This window comes from Muscardinus avellanarius (genome assembly GCF_963383645.1).
Source record: "Muscardinus avellanarius genome assembly, chromosome: 8".
Lineage (NCBI taxonomy): Eukaryota > Metazoa > Chordata > Mammalia > Rodentia > Gliridae > Muscardinus > Muscardinus avellanarius.
In genome coordinates, this window is record NC_137794.1 from 117,349,743 (window position 1) to 117,372,687 (window position 22,945).

Sequence of the window (22,945 nt, forward strand, 5' to 3'; positions counted from 1 at the left end):
GGCTGGAGTGCCGTGCAGGGCAGGCAGCCTGGGAGGAAAGCGAGTGCCCTCCTGTCGCAGAGGGATGCTGGGAAGCCAGCATTACTAACATAAAACCTCACTGAGAAGTTGTTTAGAGTGGTTAGTGAGTTTAAAAAGTTTCAAATTTCTAACACTCACAGGGTTCAGTTTGTTTTCCTGTTTCCCAACATTTTAGTACAATAAACACCTGAATCTCAAAAAGATGGCCAGGAATTTGCCGAAAGAGCCCCGAGTGGAGCATCGGTGTCAGGCTGCCGGCACAGGGACGCTGGGCTCTGCTCAGCCTTACGGTCGGGTTCGGGGCCGGCACCCTGCTGACCTTCTGTTCCATCACTCAGAATCACTTTGGAATAAATGTGACTTGTGTTGGTTTTATTGTTTCCTTTGAAGCCAGAATGTTAGATCTCAAGGACAAATTAAAATTTCTCTAAGACAGCAGGGACGTTATCAATTATATCAAGATAGTGAGACCCCGGCTCATTGGCCTCTGCTGCTTTGGGAGTTATAATTATGCACCAGAGAGATGGAATAAAGTTTAGATCTGTATTAATTTTGAAAAATCATCCACTGGACAAATGAATCGTGTAAGCAATATCTCAGAGACAGTTTGAGTTACTGGAGAACACACTGTCCTCAAATACCACCAAATATGTTAAGTTTGTTGCCGAGCAATTATCATCCTATTACAAACAATTCCTCTCTCTTTATTGAAGCAGTTTATCTGAAATAATTAACCACTTGAAAAAACCTTCCAAGCATGATATACACTTGAAAATAACAAGTGAGCCTTCGCCGGCCGACAACTCTCTTGTCTTTCTTTAGCCTCTCAGCTTGGCCTCCTGCCTTGAACTCGACCATAACCAAGTTCAAACCCCCTACAGCACAGGATACCTATTGATCTCAGCAACTGACATAGACAGACTGCCCAGCAGGATGGAGCCTTCTTTTTCAGGGCAGCTCTGTTCCAGGAGGGAGGGCCTGCGTGAGACCAGTGCAGAAGTCGAGACCCCGGATCTACGGCTCTTCCGACCATCTGTCTGTCTAATCAGCCAGAGTGCCCCATGTTGGAAGCCTGCAGCTTTAGTTTTACATTTTCTGCGTCTTTTGGTTCTTATTGTAACAACTACTGTACCCAGTCTTGCCTAAGCCCAGCCTGTTGGTTCCTAGCTGGGCTCATTTCTTGGGTCGACTCAGCTCCGCCGGGGCCCTGTGTCCTTGGGTCCGGGGCTGCTGAGGCTTGGGGGCCTTCGCGGTGTGCACACACCTCTGCCGCTGGTCTCCACCTCCCCGGGTGAAGCAGCTGCTCTGACTGTCTTCAACTGTCCCCAGGTCATCGCTGCTGTTTCTACCTGGAAACTCTCACCCTCCCTGTTCTCCTGTGTTTCTAGCTGCAGAGCTTCTCAGAGCCTCCTCTTCCTTATCTCTGTAATTTTGAAGTTTTCTGTTAAATCTGCTAGTGAATTTCCACTGGGGAGGTGGCCCTCACCTGGGCTCAGGGATGCAAGGCTGCGCGGACCCTGTGCTGTTCTCCAGGACCTTGGATCTTGCACCCAGATATGGACTCAGCCTCTTACCCTACAATTCACACCCTTAGAAACCAACATTGGTGGCAACTAGAAAAACTAGAAAATACAGACAGGTGTATACCAAAATTTTCCCTTTATAGCAGAAATATTTTGGCAGAATCCTTACAAGCTTGCTTTAAGATTTTGTGCTGTTATAGAGAATAGCTCACCCTCGCCCCAGGAAGTGTTGTGAGTGGGGTTTGCTCTGAAGTGGAGGCACCGAGGCTGAGAAGTTTTGGGGTGTGAGGGGCCCTCTGCAGGGTGGGATGGCAAAGCCGGGCTCTACAGGCAGCTGTGACCAGGGCCCGGGGCTGTTTCTTCCAGAGCAGGCAGGACTAAAGGGAAGGAAACAGCTGAGAGGGATCTGAGTCATATTCCTCCTAGAATCCAAATTCTCTAAGAATTTACTTGGTCAAAGTAAGACCAGCGCCCACACGCATGCACCTGGGCCAGGCAACTCCAGCAGTCCTGGATGGCCCAGATGTCAGAAAACCCCTCAAAGCCTCGTCCACGGAGCACGGGCCCTGGATGCTTCTGGACAGCGCAGGACTGATGTTTTCCTAGTTCTCTCCTGACTTGCCAAATAAGGACAGTCATTCGGAGACTTTAGGACTCTCCCTGCCTGGCAGGAAAGGAGGACTTACCCATCGTGAGCTAGTGAGCTGGCTTCCAGAAATGCCCGCCGGCTTGTCTGAGAGTCATTTCCAGCAGCTGCCTTTAGAGCTTCTCCTCCCACCCCACTTGCCCATCTTTTCTCTGTGGCTGTGCTCAGTAATTAGCGTGTTTAGAACACGTGGCCAGCTCACTTGCAGAGCGTCTCAGCCTCCCCTCTTCCCCAGCAGAAGTCTTGCGACCGGGCAGGTGGACCTGGCATGGCGTTGTATTGTTGTATTCCGGGTCCCTCAAAACCAGGAAGGGATCTAAGCTACTGAGCAGCCCACCGCCTCTGCCGTGACACGGCGCCTTTGGGGCTTTCTTTGGGAAGCTGTCCAAGTGCGGACATTGGTGTTTTGTTTAGCACATGGCATCCTTAGCTATTAGCCACGCGCTGCCCTCACCAGGGGAAGATGGTTGGATCAGTGCAGCTGTAGGAATGTCGTCTTTGCATCTTCTCTGCAGGAGCACCCTTTAAGAAGCAAAGCACAGAACCACCAGGCACCTTGAGAACATGAAACACTGGTGCGCCGCACCTGCTCACTGGGCTCCTGGGGGCCAGCTCCAGCCCCTTCCCAGGAGACAGCTGGCCCGGTTTTCCTGGAGGGCCCTGGGTGGAGAAGGCTCCGGTGTCCGTGACTCCGCCATCTGCTTTTACACCGCGAGCACAGGGGGAGAGGCTGCTTTAATGATGTCTGGTCCACTCCCCAGCAGCCAGGCCATCTCTGTAGGAATCCCTTAAATAAAAGAAGCCACAGAAGTCGGTAGTGGAGCGAGCTGGGGCAGTGAGGGAGCTCTAGATCAGAGCATACTAGACGGCCACAGGACTCGGCTCATGCCTGCTAAGGAATTTGAACTTTATCTTGTAAGAGTTTGGGCTGAGAAGTGAATAATATTTTTTTAATGAAAAAAAGTCCCCCCGGCAGCATCGTGGAGCCTGAGCTGGAGACACCAGGACTGGGCCTTGGGCGGGAGTGTGTGCGGAGACGCATGTGGGTTCGCTGGGACCGTGGGCGGCGGCTGATCAGCCGAGGCGGAGCAGCGCAGTGCTGGGTGGCCCTGTGGGGGAGCCCTGTAATGGACCGTCTTCATCTGAGGGCTGGTGGGGGCACAGCCAGGGTCCCGGCAGGCCTCTGGTGGCCGGGCAGCAGTCCAGACCGCAAGGCGGGCACTGTGAGAGCTGCGGTGGGTGGGGCTTCTCCTACCTGGCTCATCCAGGACCCTCAGCTACGAGGGGCGCGCACGCAGGGTGCCAGCCCTGAGCACTCATGCCTCACTCTAGGTCCTGCAGATGGCAGACACCGATGGGGTGCCATGGCCAACTTGGTGGCTTGACAGGCTCTAGGTTCTGGCTTGGGTCTGGCTTTCCTACTCAGCCATGAGCGCCATGTTGCTGGAATAAGAGCTGCCGTGCTAGGAAGACTGAACCCGACTGCTTCTTCCGACTGGACACTCCTCCACGTGGACCCTGTGTGGGCTCAGGACACGGATACCGTCCCGTGAACGCACACGCGCTGGCCAGAGAGCATCCTGTAGTCTGATCTGGAGGAACTTCTTCTCTCTCTCTCTCTGCAAGGGAGCCACTACCGTGGGCTCTGTTCAGAACAGGCCTCCTCAGAGCCGTGCCAGACGCTCCTGCCAGCTCAGGGCCTGGTGATCCCAGGCCGTGCGTGGAAGTCAGGAGGGAAGGCGGAGCGCCTGGCTTCCCATTAGCCTCTGCTCCCTTGCCACGGCCAGGCGGGCAAGGGTTCTGCAGGTGGCTGGGGCTGCGGGAGGTCCCCAGGCAGTCCAGGGCCCTCCCACGTCAGCTGGGGCCACGCATGGTGGCGCTTCAGACGTCTGGAAGCCAGTCACTCTGCACCTAGGGGTGATGGTTTACGGTGTTCAGTTTGCAAACCCCTCTTGCCACCTCATGTGTGCCCTGGGCCGTATTGTCTGGAGCGCTAACCTGGCCAGGGTTAACTTGGCCTGGAATATGGTTACAGAAACCCAGGACCAAGGCTGCCTGCTTCCATGTGCCTGAGCCGGAGCCAGGCTGCATCCTGAGGGGGCCGGGCCTGCTGGATGCCCTGCGAGGAGGCTGTTCCCTCTGGGTGCGCCTAGCTCAGTTCTTGAGACAAGTGAGGGAAGAGAAAAATTCCAGGCCCTAGAGTCCAGGAGGAGCAGGTTAGGTGTCAAAATCCAGCCCGAGGAGAACATTTATAAAAAATGTCCAGACATGCATGGTGGTGCATGCCTGAAATTCCGGAACTGGGGAGGCTGAGACAGGAGGATTGCAGGTGTGAGACCAGCCTCAGCAACTTAGCGAGATTTTAGCAACCTAGTGAAACCCTGCTGCAAAACAGAAACTTTTAAAAAGGAGGGGCCAGGGATGTAGTGTGACTATAAAGGCCCCTGCACTCCATCCCCAGTACCACACACAAAGAAAAAAGAAATGAAAAGAACTTTCATGCAGATGTGTACACGTTTCTGACCCTCTAGCCTTCTGACTCCGGCTAGCACAAGCCGATGTGCACTTAGACCGCTGGCCTCCCCGCTCGTGAGGCTGAGGCCGGGGCATGCTCAGGTCTGCAGCTGAAGCCCGTGCACAGCTGTTTGTCAGGAGGTGGGGCGCACGCCGTCCCCCCACTGCAGCGCTCTCATCCCCGAGACACAGGGAGACCCTGCTCCTTGAGCACCGAGGATGGCAGCGCTTCCTGATGCTTACTGCACTCTCTGCTGTAAAGGCAAGAGCTGCCCTCCCTACGGGCTGCTGGATCAGCCAGACGTGTGGCCGCCTGTGTCCAGGGCTCATTCTGTGTGTTACCTGAGCGCTCACCTTCTGCCAAGTTTGTCAGTCCTCATTTGTTCTCCCTTCTGATTTCTTTTGCTTTTATTTTACATTTATGTTTTTTTATTAATTTATTTTTTAAATTGGTACATTGTAGTCATATATCAATCACATTGGAGTACAAGACTTGAGAGGATATACAAGCACACATCATCCAATTAGCCCTCCTCCAGCCCCCATCCCATTCCCTCCCCCTCCCTCCATCCTCTTCTTTGGTGATTTACTTTGATACATTTGTTTATGTACCTCCTGCGTTTTAAAGAGGCTCCGTCCTCCAGTATTGCATACCCTCTGATTGGTCACATTAGTTGCTTCACTATAGGGCCCTTTCTATAGCTCAACCTCTTCCTGTTGCCCTTTTCCTCCTAGTTATTGCTGATTAAGAGAAGCATCTGATTTATATTTTCTGCTATATTTCTCTGTGCATGCTGCGTTGCAAGTACCGATCCCACTCTTGATGGTCCCAGTAGTAGCCTGGCTACTCAGTGGACTGATCCAGACCTCGCTGGCTCAAGCAGTGGCCTTGCCTCATGGGAGGCCCCAGTTCTGGTCTCGCTGGCCCCTGCATTGGTCTAACCCCTAAGCTGGCTTTGGTCCCAGCCTTGGAGGCCGCAGGAGTAAACTTGCCTCACGCCAGGCTCCGATGCTGGCCATTGGCCCCTGCACCGGCCTAACCCCTCGGCAGGTTCCGTTCCCGGCCTAGGAGGCCCCAGCACTGGCCATGTCTGACAGCAGACTCTGATGATGGCCTCGCCTCACGGCAGGCTCCGATGCCAGCCTCGCTGGCCCCAGCACCGGTCTAGCCCTTCGGCAGGTTGTTATACTGGCCTCGAAGGCCCCAGTACCGGCCTTGCCTTGCGGCAGGCTCTGATCCCGGCCTCGCTGGCCCCAGCACCAGCCTAACCCCTCAGCAGGCTCTTATCCTGGCCTCGGAGGCCGCAGTACCGGCCTTGCCTCAAGGTAGGCTCCGATCCCAGCCTCGGAGGCCCCAGCTCCGGCCTCACCCCTTGGCAGGCTCCAATCCCGGCCTCGGAGGCCCCAGTACCGACCTTGCCTCATGGCAGGCTCCAGTGCCGGCCTCGCTGGCCCCAGCACCGGCCTAACCCCTCAGCAGGCTCCGATCCTGGCCTCGGAGGCAACAGCACTGGCCATGCCTCACAGCAGGCTCCGATGCCGGCCTTTCTGGCCCCAGCACCGGCCTAACCCCTCGGCAGGCTCTTATCCTGGCCTCGGAGGCCCCAGTACTGGCCTTGCCTTACGGCAGGCTCTGATGCCGGCCTCGCTGGCCCCAGCACCGGCCTAACCCCTCGGCCGGCTTCGATACTGGCCTTGGAGGTCCCAGCACCGGCCATGCTTCACGGCAGGCTGCGATGCCGGCCTCACTGGCTCCAGCACCGGCCTAACCCCTCGGCAGGCTCTTATCCCGGCCTCTGATGCCCCAGTACTGGCCTTGCCTCAAGGCAGGCTCCAATCCCAGCCTCGGAGGCCCCAGTACTGGCCTTGCCTTACGGCAGGCTCCGATGCCGGCCTACTGGCCCCAGCACCGGCCTAACCCCTCGGCAGGCTCTTATCCTGGCCTCGGAGGCCCCAGCACCGGCCATGCCTCACGGCAGGCTGCGATGCCAGCCTCACTGGTCCCAGAACCGGACTAACCCTTCGGCAGGCTCTTATCCAGACCGTAGAGGCCCCAGTATTGGCCCTGCCTCATGGCAGGCTCCGATGCTGGCCTCGCTGGCCCCAGCACCAGTCTAACCTCTCAGCAGGCTGTTATCCTGGCCTCGGAGGCCCCAGTACCGGCCTTGCCTCAAGGCAGGCTCCGATGCTGGCCTCGCTGGCCCCAACACCGGCCTAACCCCTCGGCAGGCTCCGATCCTGGCCTTGGAGGCCCCAGCACTGGTCATGCCTCATGGCAGGCTCCGATGCCGGCCTCGCTGGCCCCAGCACCGGCCTAACCCCTCAGCAGGCTCTTATCCTGGCCTCGGAGGCCCCAGTACTGGCCTTGCCTCAAGGCAGGCTCCAATCCCGGCCTCGGAGGCCCCAGCACCGGCCTTGCCTCACGGCAGGCTCCGATGCTGGCCTCGCTGGCCCCAGCACCGGCCTAACCCCTCAGCAGGCTCTTATCCTGGCCTCGGAGGCCCCAGTACCGGCCTTGCCTCAAGGCAGGCTCCGATCCCAGCCTAGGAGGCCCCAGTACCAGCCTTGCCTCAGGGCAGGCTCCGATGCCAGCCTCGCTGGCCCCAGCACCAGCCTAACCCCTCGGCAGGTTCTTATCCCAGCCTCGGAGGCCCCAGCACCGGCCTTGCCTCACGGCAGCTCCGATGCCGGCCACGCTGGCCCCAGCACCGGCCTAACCCCTCGGCAGGCTCTTATCCCGGCCTCGGAGGCCCCAGCACCGGCCTTGCCTCACGGCAGCTCCGATGCCGGCCACGCTGGCCCCAGCACCGGCCTAACCCCTCGGCAGGCTCTTATCCCGGCCTCGGTGGCCCCAGTACCGGCCTTGCCTCATGGCAGGCTCCGATGCCGGCCTCACTGGCCCCAGCACCGGCCTAACTACTCAGCAGGTTCCAGACTCAATCTTGGAGTCACCAGCACAAGCCTTGCCTCATGGCAGGCTCCAATGCCGGCCACGCTGGCCCCAGCATCGGTCTAACCCCTCGGCAGGTTCCAATCCCAGCCACGGAGGCCTCAGTAGTGGCCTTGCCTCACAGCAAGCTCCAATGTCGGCCACTGGCCCCGGTGCCCGCCTAACCCCTCAGCAGGTTCCGATCACTGTCTCTGTGGTTATTATTTCAAAGGTTCCAGGTGTAATGTATCAGATCTCTGCCTTCCCTGAGTATTGGCCACTGGCACTGCCACTGCCTCCACCGTTTCAAATCCTTCCCAGGGTGCTGCGCGCAGTTTGGCCCGGGGCCCAGGGTCCCGCGACCCGGGCCCCGGCTGGTGTACATTTATGTTTTATGTTACGGGATACAGTGCCACGGGATCCTTTAACCTCTTCCTGGCGCTGAGTGGGCAGCATCGCCTGCACAGGCTTAGCGCTGCAGAGACGCCTCTCCTGCGCCTTCCCAGGGAAAGCTGCGGCACTCGCTGTCATGTAAACAGCAAAGCTGTAGGCCGCGGATCCAGAACTGTGAGGATGAGAGGGACGCTGTCACCCAGAGGGAGCTGCCTGTGCTGCTCTGTGGGCAGAATATTGAGACGTGTGTATTCAATGACGGAAATGAGAAGTACAAGCTGTTGTGATTCTGACAGCTCTCAATGCAATGGAGGCCAAGTGCAGGGCTAGATGAAACAGTGTCCTCCACGCGGGCTGACTGGAGACCTGCGCACAGTCACTCCCCTCGGGAGGGCAGCTGCGTGCCAGCCTGGAGAGGCCTCTCGGGCCTGCTGTGCTGCCTGTGAGCTCCCGCGGCCGGCAGCCTGGCCCGGCTGCGCTGTCCTTTGCTGAGGAAACCAAGGGCCCCCAGACTTGGAAGTTCCAGAACACAGAGCAGTGACGTCCAGCTCCTCTGGGAGAAAAGGCCTTTGTGCCCCTGTGGCCGCCTCCCAAATAGAGATCTAGGCTGAAGAAAATACACCTGCTATGAATTAATAGGACCTGAAAAATATAAATACGCACTAAGCTGAGCGAAAGCTTTTCATTCCAAGAGAGGACTGGGTTTCCGTCTCCCCGTGACAGGAAGCGCTGTGGAGTCTGTTTAAAGGAGTCTGTGGGGCAGGTCTGTGGAAAATCTGCAGGAGATAATAAACAGAGTCTCCGTCTTATGGAGCAATCAGTGTGAACTCCGAGGAACAGTCTAAGTTTGAGAATGTGAGCCGGGCGTGCCTGGCCAATGTAAATTACACTTCCTTTGCACTGTATCCTCCTCAGTCCTCTTCCTCCCTGCCTGGCTCCTTCCGTCTGGCTCGCAGAGGGCTCCATGAAGAATGTCTAGACCCAAGTGGAGTCCTGCGCGGGCCGCACTGACGCTGCCCTCTGCTCTCCTGAATCCCTTCCTGGGAGCAAGATCCCTGTCCAGCTCCCCGCCTGGCCCCGCAGGGCAGCCCCGGTGGAGGCAGCTGCTTCGAGGACACTCAGCTCCGCAGTCCACTCTCGGTGGGGTTGCAGCCTCTACTCTCCTGCCGGCTGACAGGGCATGCGTGGACACAGAGCCATCCCCTGGGGGGACATCCCCTGGGGGGACAGAGACCCACCCTCACCCCAGCTGCATGGTGGGAAGGGGCTGCCATCTATTTCCACTTCTTTTGCACGGTGAAGGCAGTCTTGGGGCCGAGCTTGCTTCCCAAGCTCTAAAGGAAAATTGCCCAGGGCTAGAAGAACAGCGTTCGTACTACTCTGCTGTCTCCTAAAGTACTTGCCTGCTGTGTTCAGTCTCGTTCATCCTCCTGACCTCCAGGAATGGGGGGGGGGGTATCCTCTCATACAGCTTCATGCTGAGGACTTAATTCCATGTTTTCCTCCCTAGCCTTAGTTTCCCTAAGATATCCATACTGCTCTCTTTTGGCTTTTTCCCAGTGAGAAAAAATACCAAGATGGGAGAGGTGCCTGCAGACGTCGCAGAGAGAGGCAGTCTCCAGATGGGTCCACCGCTCTCTCAGATAGCTTCGGGTCTCTGTGTGTGATCTTGGCAGAGGTCGGGGCTGGCGTGTGGGACGTCAGCTGCCTCAACTCTGGGTTCTGAGGATTCAATAAGTTGGTCTACTGTCATCTGGGGGCTTTTGATCTAGCTCTGATTACTATACACATGGCAACACATGGCATTTGGCCAGAATTTCCATAGGAAGGGATCACTGTTGCTACACATCACCGTGTGTGTGTGTGTGTGTGTGTGTGTGTGTGTGTGTGTGTGTGTGTGTGAACTCTGCGTGAGCACTGCCCTGGGGAATCTGAGCCATCAGGAAACAGAAAGGATCGTTCAGTCCTTTGTTAACAGACGCACTGCTGAGTGGGCAGCTGGGTCTGAGAGCAGAGGACGATCTGGAGCTGCACGTGAAGGTGGGGTTTCCGTCCTGTGTGCTGGTTTGGTGTAATGCGATTTCCTTGCCGTCCTACTGAAGTGCAAGTGTTGCCTGTGTCTAAGGAGCTGACTTTACTGGACCTTCTCTGCCACCAGACTCTCTCTCAGCCCATTCACTCACGTGGAGTGAGCGTGTGACACGGTGGAAGCCCTGACATCATGGGGCTGCACAGGTGTGCTCCGAGGAGGAGGATGGACAGCTTCTGCTCTTGCTCAGCCACGAAGCCCCGGATCTCGGCTCCATGGCCTCAGGTCCTCGAGGCTGGGCATCTCATAAACCAGTGCGTGGTTGCGGTGTCTTCCTCTGCAGCTCAGGACACTGTGGTACGGCTTCCTTCAGTAGCTCCTGCTTGCTAACGATTTGTAAGGTAGAAAGAATCCAGACAGCTTGGTCTGATTTTCAGAACTCAGCAAAATCCTATCCTGGCAACATCATCGTACACAGCTGGGGATGAGCTGTGTGGGGTTTGTGGCAGTGTGTGGGCGTGCCTCAGTTGGCGATGGCTGGGACTGGGAGGACAGGGAGAATATCTCCGTCAGCTGAGCAGGCAGTGAGTGTCCCCAAGAAATGGACTTTGAACTAGGAAGACTGGGAAATACGTGAGTAGGCAGAGGGTGGATGAGATTCCAGGGGGGTGAATGCCTACAACGACAAAGCAGAAATAAGAAGGAAGGGTTTTGTAGCTAATAAAACCAACAACGTGTGTTTTGGAAGAGCCTGCATTCAAGTGATTCAGAGACTGGTTGTTTTCGTCTATTTCCCTGTGTGTCCTTGTATCATGGTTGATTTTAAAGGAGGCAGGATTGCCCTCAACAGTGATGAAGTGTGGTCCATCCAGGGGACACATCTCCACAGCTCTGCAGATGACCCAGGCCTGAGCACAAAGGAGTCCAGGCAAAGCTGGGGCAAGTGGCCTGTTCAAAGAGCTTTCTAGGACATGTGTGGTCTGTGTCACAGCCCCGGCAACTCCCAAGAGGACAGGACCAGCCCTCCAGCTCACACAGTTTGAATTCTAGTAAGAAAGTGGAAAACCAGGTGTGGCGTATTCGGCAAACATTGGAGAATGCCCCAGAGGGGACAACGCAGAGCCGAGGTCGGGCAGGTGCAGGACTGTGGCCCAGCTGGTTCCTCCGTTCCTGGTTCCCACTGCGTTTTGTATGTTGAGTGTGTGGCTGAGCCATCGGCTTTGCAGTCAGCCTGGTGAGCGGATTTCTGGGTCCTGAGTTTTGTTCTGTAACCCACTGCTGCACTGTCAGCTTACTCAGTAGTAGACATAGAATGATACAAATTCCGCACTCTGCGGTGTGGCTGTGGGATTCAGTACGACCTGGTCTGTAAGGTTGCTTGTCTCAGGGCTTTGCGCAGGTAATATTACAGACCAAGCGCTGACTTGGTAAACTTGGCGGCTTAGGCTGTGTTATGGGAAGATTCTCCTTTGGGAGTCAGTAGACTTAAGAATGGGCAGCAGGTCTCAGGAATGGCCCCTTCCTGGCGGCATGAGGCTGTGGTGGACACCTCAGAGGGTCACATCAAGCATGGCACCTCAGGAGGATGCTTGTCCACTCAGAGTTCAGTGAAATGTGTCATTACATAAAATCAAGGTCATTAGCGCCCAAGTATGACTTGTGAGTGGAAATTACTTTCACTGTAGGATGGAAGCTTATTTTCTATGATAGACGTGAACAAATTTATAGAAGTTTGTGATTTTAAAAACATACACACGTTCATCTTGTTAAGCATTATGTTCTTCCTTAAGCTCCTTATTTGTTGTTTTTATTTTTTTGGCGGTTCTGGGGATGGAACCCAGAGGCATTTGACCTCTGAGCAACACCCCCTGGCCTGTTTTTTATTCTTTGTTTTGAAACTGGGTCTCACTGAGTTGTGGAGGGCCTCACTAAGTATCTGAGGCTGTCCGCGAACCACGATTCTCCGGTCTCAGCCTCCCGAATGCTGGGATGACAAGCGTGCACCACCACGCCCGGCTCTAAGTTCCTTATTTGAAAAAATCCAAAGTGCTAATATTGTACAGCAAACCGCTGACAGTAAAGAAAAGTGAGCTAGGAGTTTTGAAAAAGAAGTTTGTTTGGCTTGAAAGCATTCCTGAAGCCACACATGCTGAAAGAAGAAGCGGAACGCTCACCCCTGGCCATCTAGCAGCCCACAGGCAGCAGTCTCTCAGCGTTCACCTTGTGGATATGTGGTGCCTTGGCCAGGAAGAAGCAGCGCTGCGTTCTCTTTCTTCTCAGCCTTTGCAAGCCTAGGAGTCCAGGGTGATGACCTCAGGGCCACTGGGTGGCCAGTCCGTGACTGGGCTGTGCCGCCAGAGGACACCCCTGATCTGGCCAGGTGAAGAGCTTATATCGAACACCGGTCCACACAGCCAGCCTCCAACAGTGGCAGCCGGAAGCCCCTAATCCACTGGCTCTCGGGTTTGTAGTAGCATTGTTATGTTGTTATTGTCTCTAGAGACATCAAAAGCCTTCTATTTAGCAGCTGTGAGCACAGTGGCCAGCACTGGCTTCTCTCCTAAGGGAGGTGGTACTTGGAGAAATGCCTAGAAAAGGTGACCCAAAGCCTGCCTACTCAAAGGCAGAGAATTTCTGGAATTTTGATTGTAGGAACCCTTGGACATTTAACAGATTAACAGGAGGGACAAGCTCAGGCCACCTCTCACCCGAGCCTGGATTCTGTCATTTCCATGGCCCATTTGCACCAGGGCGGGCCATGGGCAGGCTGCTGAGAGGCCAAAGGGAGGGCCTGAAGACGACATGTAAGACATGTGCTTTACAGGAGGGTTTGCAAGACCAGCAAGTGACTGGTGGACATGGCACCTCCGTCCCTCACGGTGCTCCCAGGTGCAAACCTCCTCTCCCTCATGGTGTTTCGTCCAGTGAGGCTGCTGGATGAGGGCTTGTACCCTCTGCACAGTGCCCTCGGCTCCACACTCGTGCCCATGCAGAGAGGGGTCTTGTGTGGGAGGCTGCAGAAGCAGGGGCATCATCAGCACCAGCTTGCTTCTATGACCAGCACCCCAAGGGGTAACTGTCCTGCTGCATGTGTAATGAAGTGGTTTTCTACAGAAAACGCTAACTTACCAAGTCCCAGCACGTGTGATAGGAAGCCAAGGTAATAGTTTCTGGGCTTTCAAGCACAGGCTGGCTCTCATTATTCCTCTGACTTGGCTAGATTTTGGAACAGAAAGGGGCATTCGGGGACATGGCATTTTACTGCCCCCTTTCTTTAGGAAAGACACAATTTAACTTACCTGATCACTGCCTCATTCCCCGCCAGATTCCAAGTTGTCTGGGGCCACCACCCCTCGTTCGCAGGATGGGAACCTGAGAGGCCAGGGGCTTGATCTCTTGTGCACTTGAAGCAGTGTGATGACAACCCAATGCATGTTGACTGTGGGCACCATGATGGTCCTCCTCCACCCCAGCTAGGCCACATGGAGTTCTCCAGTGGAACTGTCTTCACTTCTCCACTAAATTCAAGTGTGCCTGCAGCCTCAATTTTTCTCTCTCTGTAATATCAATGTACTTACTAGTTTACCCAGTTGTTGAGAAGCATGGTGGTATGTAGAAGCTGTGCATTGGAGAAGTGTGTACAAAATCATTTGTAAGTCTTTACACAGGAAGATAGGATGCTCTGGGCCTGCATCTCCAGATCTCTCACCCTAGTGGCAGGCCCTGGACCCCATGGGCCAACATGTGTTGTTGGAGAACGTATAAAGAAAATCTGTGCTTGAAAAAGTCTAAAAGTTCAGCACATAATAGACAAGAATGCATGGAGAAGGAAAAGAATATTCTGGCTGGGTATGAAAATGTGAGACTGCACTGCTATTCAGTTGGTAGCCACGTCATAATCCGAGATAGACTTTTCAAACAACAAATGTCAACGAGCTCAGAGTTCAAAGCACAGCATCACCTATGCTTGTGGGAGCTGGCTGAGGACATCTTATTCTTCTTTGTTTCTCATGTACCCTTCACTGTGAAGAATGAAGGTATTAATTAGCTTTCTGTCAGTGTGACCAGAATATCTGACCAAAACAACTTAGGAGAGGGGAAGTTTATTTTGGCTAATGATTTCAAAAGTTCAGTCTCTAGTCAGCTAGCTCCAAGGTGCAAACATCATGGCAGCAGGGCAGAAAGAGAGAGAAGGGGCAGGGACAGATACAGTCCAAGGCCAGCTCCCAGTGACCCACTTCCTCTGGCCACACCCCACCTGCCTATAGTTACCACACAGTAAATCCATCCACTCAAATTATTAGTTCATCAAATAATCTACTGATGAGGTTAGAGCCCCCATTATTCAATAATTTCATCTCTGTATATGCTGTATTGTGAGGTTTGGGAGGACAGCACAGGTCCAAAGTAGAACAGAAGGCTTGTCTTTTCTTTTTATTAGATTGTTACATTTTAAACTGTAAGGAGGAGCATCCGTGCAGTTTTATTTCTAGTTTTTCTATCCTTAATGAACAAAATGAAGGTACAAAAATTTGATCTCATAAGCAGATGAAAAGAGCTTCCTTCCAGGAAAGAGTTCTTTGCTTGGTATACACACAGAGCCTCCTTCTAAATAAGGCATAAACAGTGCTTAATGTCAGAGAGAAGTTCTGCTTGGACCTGGAGCTCTTTCCAATCATTCAACCCAGAAGAAATACACCAAACCTTTGTCTTATGTTTAATATCTACTTTTTTTTTACAGTGAGGTAGAGATGATCTTTTATTACAGGGTGCTGAGTCAATTCCAAGTCCACGTGAAAGAAATGAATCTGGAACCCCCTCCCTCAAGCCATATACAGAAAAAAATCTAGATGGTTTGCAGATTTATTTTTAATTTTTTAAATTAATTATTTTTAATTTTTATTGGTGCATTGTAATCATACATCACATTGGAATACAAGACTTGAGAGGATATACAAGCACACATCATCCAGTTAGCTCTCATCCAATCCCCATCCCATTCCCTCCCCCTCCCTGGATCCAATGCTTGTTTGGTGATTATCTTTGATACATTTGTTTACGTACCTCCTGAGTTTTAAAGAGGTTCCATCCTCCCCCATCCCATACCCTCTTATTGATCACCTTAGTTGCTTCGCTATAGGGCCCTTTCTATAACTCGACCTCTTCTTGTTACCCCTTTCCTCCTAGTTATTGCTAATTAGGGGAAGCATCTGGTTTTTATTTTATGTGATATTTCTCTGTGCATGCCGTATTGCAAGTTCCAATCCCACTCTTGACGGCCCCAGTAGTGGCCTGGCCACCCCGAGGACTCTGATCCCAATCTTGCTGGCTCCAGCACTGGCCTTGCCTCATGGAAGGCCCCAATTCTGGCCTCACTGCCCCCCCCCCCCCGCACCAGCCTAACCCCTCATCTGGCTCCAATCCCGGCCTTGGAGGCCCCAGCACTGGCCTTGCCTCACAGCAGGCTTCAATCCCGACCTCGCTGGCCCCAGCACCAGCCTAACCTCTCAGCAGGCTCTGATCCCAGCCTTGGAGGCACCAGCACCAGCCTTGCCTCATGGAAGTTTCCAATCCCAGCCTTGGAGGTCTCAGTAGTGGCCTTGCCTCACGGCAGGCTCTAATCCTGATTTCGCTGGCCCCAGCACCGACCTAACCCCTCAGCAGGCTCTGATCCCGACCTTGGAAGCCCCAGCACCAGCCTTGCCTCATGGCAGGCTCCGATCACGGCCTCACTGTCCCTGGCACCGGCCTAATCCCTCGGCAGGCTCTGATCCCAGCCTCCGAAGCCTCAGTAGTGGCCTTGCCTCATGGCAGGCTCCAATCACAGCTACACTGGCCCCGGCACTGACCTAACCCCTCGGCAGGCTCCAACCTCGGCCTCAGAGGTCTCAGCACCAGCCTTGCCTCAAGGCAGACTTCGATTCCAACCTCGCTGGCCCTGGCACTGGCCTAATCCCTCGGCAGGCTCTAATCCTGGCCTTGGAGGCCTCAGTAGCAGCCGTGCCTCATGGCAGGCTCTGATCCTGACTTAACGAGCTCAGGACCGGCCTAACCACTTACCCCTCGGCAGGCTCCAATCCTGGCCTCAGAGGCCCCAGCACCAGCCCAACCTCTAAGCAGGCTCTGATCCCGGCCTCGGAGGCCCCAGCACCAGCCTTGCCTCATGGCAGGCTCCGATCCTGGCCTTGCTGGCCCCAGCACCAGCCTAACCCCTCAGCAGGTTCTGATCCCGGCCTCGGAGGCCTCAGTAGTGGCCTTGCCTCAAGGCAGGCTCCAATCCCTGCCTTGCTGGCCCTGGCACTGGCCTAACCCCTTGGTAGGCTCCGATCCTGGCCTCAGAGGCCTCAGTAGCGGCCTTCCCTCATGGCAGGCTCCGATCCCTGCCTCATTGGCTCTGGCACCGGCCTAACCCCTCAGCAAACTTCAATCCCAACCTCGGAGGCCTCAGTAGCGGCCTTCCCTCATGGCAGGCTCCAATCCCAGCCTTGTTGGCCCCGGCACCAGCCTAACCCCTTGGCAGGCTCCGATCCCAGCCTCGCTGGCCTTGGCACTGGCCTAACACCTCAGCAGGCTCCGATCCCGGCCTTGCTTGACCCAGCACTGGCCCTGCCTCATGGCAGGCTCCAATCCTAGCTTTGCTGTCCCCATCACTGGCCTCACCCCTCGGCAGGCTCCAATCCGAGCACCCTCTTCACCCAGCAGGTTGTCCCACGTTCCCAAAGGTGCGTGGTGGTAGCATTCTGCCTCTGGGGTTATTATTTCAAAAGTTCCAGGTGTGATGCATCAGATCTCTGCCTCCCCTGAGTACTGGCCACTGCCACTGCCACTGCCTCCACCATTTCAAATCTTTCCCAAGCTCTTTTCCCACTCTGCATGTTTTCCAGTGTTCCTAAGCATGCATGATGGTAGCATTTGATGTTTGAGGTAATTTCTCCAGAAGATAAGTTTTGGTAGGATCATATTTCTGCCTCTCCCAAATACAAGTGTCTACCGCCATCGCGGTAACCGCTTCCAACAACGCCTTCCTCCTAGGTCTCCACTAAACTCTCTCCTTACAAGTGATGTCCAGGATTCTTAAGGATGTGGAGAAGAAGCAGTCCTCCTTCACGGGAAATTTTCCCAAAAGTTCCAGTTCAGTTGGATAAGTTTTGTCTGCATCTCCAGTATCCTGGCAGCTGCGGCGGCCATCTTGACCCCTCTCCGATATTTTTCTTTTCTTTTCTCTTTTTTCTTTTTCTTTTCCTTTTTTTTAAATAAAAGAAGACAGTATGTGTGGTTTGAGGAGGTTGTGGGATCAGCCACTCGGTAGCACTGCAGCCCAGGCCCTGGTTCTTCTGGGGGTCCGGCTTGCCCCGTGCGACCCCCACCCCAGGCCCAGGGTCCTGCGACCCGGGCCCCAGTTTTTTCGGTGGTCTGGTGTGCCCCCTAGTATCTACTTTCAAGAAGAAGTAATTTAGAAGGAATACAAACTACTTACTGCTTAGAGTGTTACAGACATTTTGTGTTCAATGTATGTAAAGTCTTGGTGTCTGAAATTTCTCCCAGAGTTTGCAAGCTGAAGTTTCCACTGATCTTTATGCAAACTTGAGAGACTGCGGGAAGTCTTGTTTTCTAGTTCAATTGCAACTCACAGTTCTCCTATTACCTTGGAGAAATGGCACAAAACCAGCCTATTCTTGAGTTTCTGTAATAAATTCTTAAAGTCATGGGAGAAAGACTGGCCTAGTAGTGCATTTGAAACCCGTGGGAAAAAGACTTTTGACGGAAAGAGAAACCATAGTCCTTGTTATGATAAAATTCACAACCTTGGCTTTTGGCATTGGACAGAGAATTTTCAACCCACTCGGGTCCTTCTCTTTCTCCTTTTTTTTTTCTTTATTTTTAGGCCAACACATGGGGCCCAGAGAGTGCCCAGTTCCTCCAGTAAGGTTCTGACCAAGTCTATAAAAATATGACCCCTCCAGACCCCAGAGGTTCTGGGCTGAGAGTGGAGGGGCATGGAAACCTGCACCTGCCTCTCCCCTTCCCGCCTCCTGAGATGCCCGGGGATATTTCTGCATAGAGTGTGGGAAGGGTTCCTGGTCAGAATCCAAAGAAGCACATTTCTGTTCCTTCCCAGTGATGGCCTTAGCCTCATGGGTTACATCCCTTGGATGGATGAGCCAGAGCACAGCTAAGTATTAGAAATCACCTGCCTTCCAGTTCAGAGGAGTGAGACCTACAAGTGGTGAACAGCTGATTGTAATGGCATGAGTGCAGGTGGGTCCCACACATGGGCCAGGCCCAGATCTGGGAAATTAGATAAGGGTATTATTAACTTGGGCAAATTAGATAAATTAGATAAGGGAAATTAGATAAGGGTATTAAATAATTCCTGTGTATTTCTTATCTGCATTATTGTTCTCTTCATTTGAAATAATACACATAAAAACAGGTGGACGAGGGTTTCGGCCACTGCTCCATGCTTCAAAGCTAGACTGGCGGTTCTCAGGAACCCCAGACGCTCACACAGCAAGTCGCAAGTGCAGCCCGAGGCCTCTCCATGAGGCAGATCCCCACCCGTCCCCCAGCACGCAGCCCGCGGGCCTCGGCCCTTCCCTGTGCCGCACTGGTGAACGTGGGCGACGATCGTGTGATCTCTCCTGTCGATCACTGTTTCAGAACACACTTCTCTGTTTCACCTTCTCTTCCCTCAACATTTTGTTTTCCTTTTGGCAAAGATATGGAGTAGCCGATCACAGCAAAAAGTGAAAGTTAATCACCAGATTTGAAGAGGAGGTCTGAGAGCTACTGGACAGAGTTGCCTGGAACACATGTCAGTTTGTGTTTGAGGGGGAAAAGAAGAAACACATCAGACCTTATGTAATTCAAAAAAAGTTTTTGTTTTTAAGATAAAGGTGTTTTAACAAAGTGGCTCACAACCGTAGACCTAGCATTTAAGAGGCCGAGACAGGAGGATTGTAGTCAAGGCCAGCCTCAGCACCCTATTGATACCTGGTTTAAAAAAAAAAAAAAGAAATAGGGCCAGGGTGTAGGTCAGTGGTAGAATGCTCCTGGGCTCAACCCCCTGTACCAAAAAAAGTAAATAAATGAATAAAGGTGTTTGAAGACAGTGCAGAATACATTCATTCTGAAAGATTAAAGTCAAATACTTTTAAAGCATCAGCATATAAACCAGGTTCCTAAGGAGATAACAAGGTTTATGGCGTTCCAGGGACCAGCAGGTACATCGTCAGGGTGAGGACTGGCAGCAGAGCCCCAGTGTCTTCACAGAAGCCTCGAGGAGTGGCAGGCACGTCTCTCAAGTGTTGAGGGTGCATGGGGCAGGGAGCATCTGCAGGCAGGCTGGCTGTCCCCCATTGTTACAGGCTTACGACTCCACTGGTGTGATACTTCTCCCAACTCTGAGGAGACGCTTTGGTGTCCTTTCTCGCCCTGGATTTTTCTTTAATGGACTGTTTATTCCTCTCTGACTTCGAGCCAGGCAGGAGGGCAGCCTACCACACATGCAGGCATTTTGCTGTTGTTTTGGTATTGGGATTGAATCCAGGAGCATTCCACCTCTGAGCTACAGCCACAGCCACAGCCCTTCATATTTTTATTGTATTTTGTTTTAAAAATAGGGTCTCACTAAGTTGTGAAGGGCCTCACTGAGGCTGGCTTTGAAAGGAATCCTCCTGTCTCATCCTCCAGAGTCCTGGGATTATAGGTGTGCACCACCACGCCCAGCTTACATGCAGGCTTTTAGACAGCGCCGTGCACATTCTGAGTGCAAGGTTTGTGACCCTGGGCCCGGAATTTCTGAGTTTGGCTTGATGTTCAGCTGGAGAATATCCTTGTGGCAGAAGTGTCCTGTCTTGAGGGCTCCGTGGCTTCTTGTCCCAGGACTGAGGAGTCTGACAATCGGGTCTTGGCAGCGACCTTCTCACACTAGGTCTGGAAGCCATCTTGCCAGGGTCTGGGCAGCTGAGCGAGGAGAGGAGGTGAGCAGCTAGGACTTCCCGGCGCTTCCTGCCACCCTCCTCTCTCCTCCTCAGCATGGGGCTTTCAGACCACAGAGTGGGAGCATGGTGCACACACAGAAAAGGCCCAGAGCCCGCAGGTGCTGGTGTCCACAGCGGATGGGAAGGATGACCGCAGGGGTGTGGACATGGGAGCTGATGCCAGAGCTGAGTCACTGCGGGGAGAAATGGATCATTCTGAGTTTAACTTGGGCAAACCCGGCAGTGCAGCCATGCCCGTTGGCCAAGCTGTGTCAGTCCTCTTGACCGATTATGGTCAGGGCAGGTTCCGGTGCTGGTCTCTGCCCAGTCCTCCATCCCTGAGATGGGGTCAGCCCACCACCACCAATCCTGGTTCCACTGCCCTGTTGTGAGCCCAGCTCTCATCTGTCACGGGACTGAGCTTTCTGTCTTGTCCACTGTTTTGTGTACCCTGATCAGTGTGTCGGTCTCCTCTGCATCCAGAGGACATCACAGCAAGGAAGCCGCATGGTTTGGCCATCCTGGGTGGACAGCTGGGGTGCTGTGCTGGGGTGCTGGGGGCATAGTCACAGAAAGGAAACACCCCAGAGTGAGGGGCGGCTCTTGCTTTATCCTGAATGTGAGCTGGGGAGACTGCCTCAGACACGGAGGCACAGGCAGGAGAACGGGGAATCAGATGAGGGTAGGCTGGAGGGAGAGGGGTCTGGCGGTTGAGGGCACTTGTAAGATGCACGGCAGAACAGTAACCTTGGATAGACTGGATTACGTGAACTGCGGAATTACCCCTGGACCCTGAGAATCCACAGACGGTCGGCTCTGGGGCTTGTCAGCACCGACTCCCACTGAGGGCATCAAGCTGATGGAAGTCTGTGGATGTGGCACCCACGGGACTGCGGTCCAGGGCCATGGGGCTGCTGGGCCCTGGCCCCGCTCCCCTGGGCTGCAGCGCTGGCTCCTCATCCTCTAGCGGCAGACCTTGCTGTGCTTGTCACCTAAGGTCAGCTGCCTCTGGTGTAAGACCGGGGTAGTGACGCCGAGGACTGCTGCTTTAACAAATGAGACACTGCACCCGGAAGCTTAGTCTCACGTACCAGTTCAATAAATGTTAGCTATTGCACTGATTCAAAATTAATGCTTACACATCGCAGTGTGCCGGTGTGCGTATTCACAGGAAGGTAGCCCCACATACTAATTTCTAAATAGAAAAACCTTTTGTCCATTGCAGAGAAAACTCTTTTAACTGATGAATTCTGTGAATAATGAAAAAAGTATACTTTTGTGGTTTTTTTCCAGGTTGTCCTGGTGCCAAAAAGCACGAGTTTCTGACGAGTGTCCTAGATGCGCTGTCCACGGACATGGTCCATGCAGTCTCTGACCCATCCTCCACCTCTCGCAGGTACACTAGGCTTCGCTGCAGAGCTAGGGACTGGAGGAGACCTGGAAAGCTCATAGTCAGCCTCCGCAGTAGGGAGTCGAGCCCGGGTACCTGTTTGAATATAACAGGGTCTAAAAGAAAGGAGCCTACCCCAAAACCAGGAGGTTGCTTGGCAGAAGCTGAGGCTTGCAGCTTCCTTACCAGGGGCTTCTGGGGCTCCAGGAGAGAGCATGGAGAGAAAAGTGCCAACATTAGATGCCCACGTGTTTGGGATTGCATTTCAGAGTCATCCATCAGATTTGAAATAGTTTTGATGAAATGATCAACTCAAAATTCTCAAAAGGTGGTTTCTTTATGGTGGCAAAAATAGTCAGTACAGAAAGTTTACCCTCTTATAGATTTGGTGGCTTCAGTCAGGTGAAGTCTTCAGATCTCACAGTGGTTCTTTTGCCTGCACTACAGATCTGCCTGCGGAGTGCTACGTCACAGCCACATCCGCACGGGGAGCCCATGTGGCTCCCCACCCCACAGATAACCCAGGGGGGGCAGGGGCTCCCCAAGTGGTTTCTATGGCAGCCCAAGTATCCGCTATCACCCCTGATAAGCAATAATGTATCTGTATTTTAAAGACATCTTTTCTGGTGGAGATTTTAGCATTTCTATTTTTTTGAAGTATTGGTCTTTCCACCCCCCCCACCTACCCCCAAACGATCACATCCCCATCCTCCCAAGACTATATAAACACTTTGATCTCCCTAGCAAAAAGACCTTTATCTTGTCTGTGTGCTAAAGGAGACTCCAGGAAAAGGCAGAGCTAGTGATGTCATGACTGGGTAGGAAATTAAGTCAAACAAATGTTGCCTGGATTGCAACTTTGCATCTCAGATTTTTGGAGAAGAGGGTCTTACCTGAAAACTGAAGTGGAAGGCAGTGAATTAATTGCTGCTGTAGAATAGAATAGAATAGAACAGAACAGAACAGAACAGAACAGAGGAGGGAAGGGGAGGGGAGGGGAGGGGAGTATAATACAGGAGAGGAGCCTGGCCCTGCCTAGGCTAGGAGCTGCTCTGAGCACTGGGAATCAGAGTGCCCGGATTCCAGGAACTTCTAGCTTCTCTCACTTGTTCTTATCTTGGGAGGGGGGAGCTCAGGACTACAGAGTCCAAGCGCCCCCCGGGAAGGGCCAGCAGCAGGGCACCCCTTCACCTTGGTGAGAAGGCACTGCTGCCAGTCAGCAGTGTCGAGGTGCCACCTGAAGCCAACCCTCCAGGGGAACTTGGACTTAGTTCTTAAAATATCCAGCTTTATTATTATTATTATTATTATTATTAGTAGTAGTAGTAGTAGTAGTAGTAGTAGTAATAGTAGTAGTAATCATTCAAGTGAAGTTGTCTAGTTTTTTTTGTGTGTGTGGGTCTGGGGATGGAACCCAGGGACATTCAACCTCCAAGCTTCACCCCCTGCCCTACTTTTTTATTCTTTATTTTGAAACCAGGTCCTTACTGAGTAGCTGAGGCTCTCTGTGAACCATG

The 22,945-nt window shown here is 53.3% G+C and overlaps 1 protein-coding gene across 2 annotated transcripts in view; it reads left to right on the forward strand.

The window, feature by feature from the left end:
- Positions 1–22,945, forward strand: part of SMOC2 (SPARC related modular calcium binding 2) — a gene marked incomplete at both ends in the record, with an annotated part of 138,595 nt that overhangs the window by 108,099 nt on the left and 7,551 nt on the right. For both annotated transcript variants that reach the window (XM_080699836.1, XM_080699837.1), the window contains one exon: positions 21,332–21,434. In XM_080699836.1, coding sequence (XP_080555962.1) covers positions 21,332–21,434 — 103 coding nt within the window. The remainder of the gene's footprint in view (positions 1–21,331; positions 21,435–22,945) is intronic.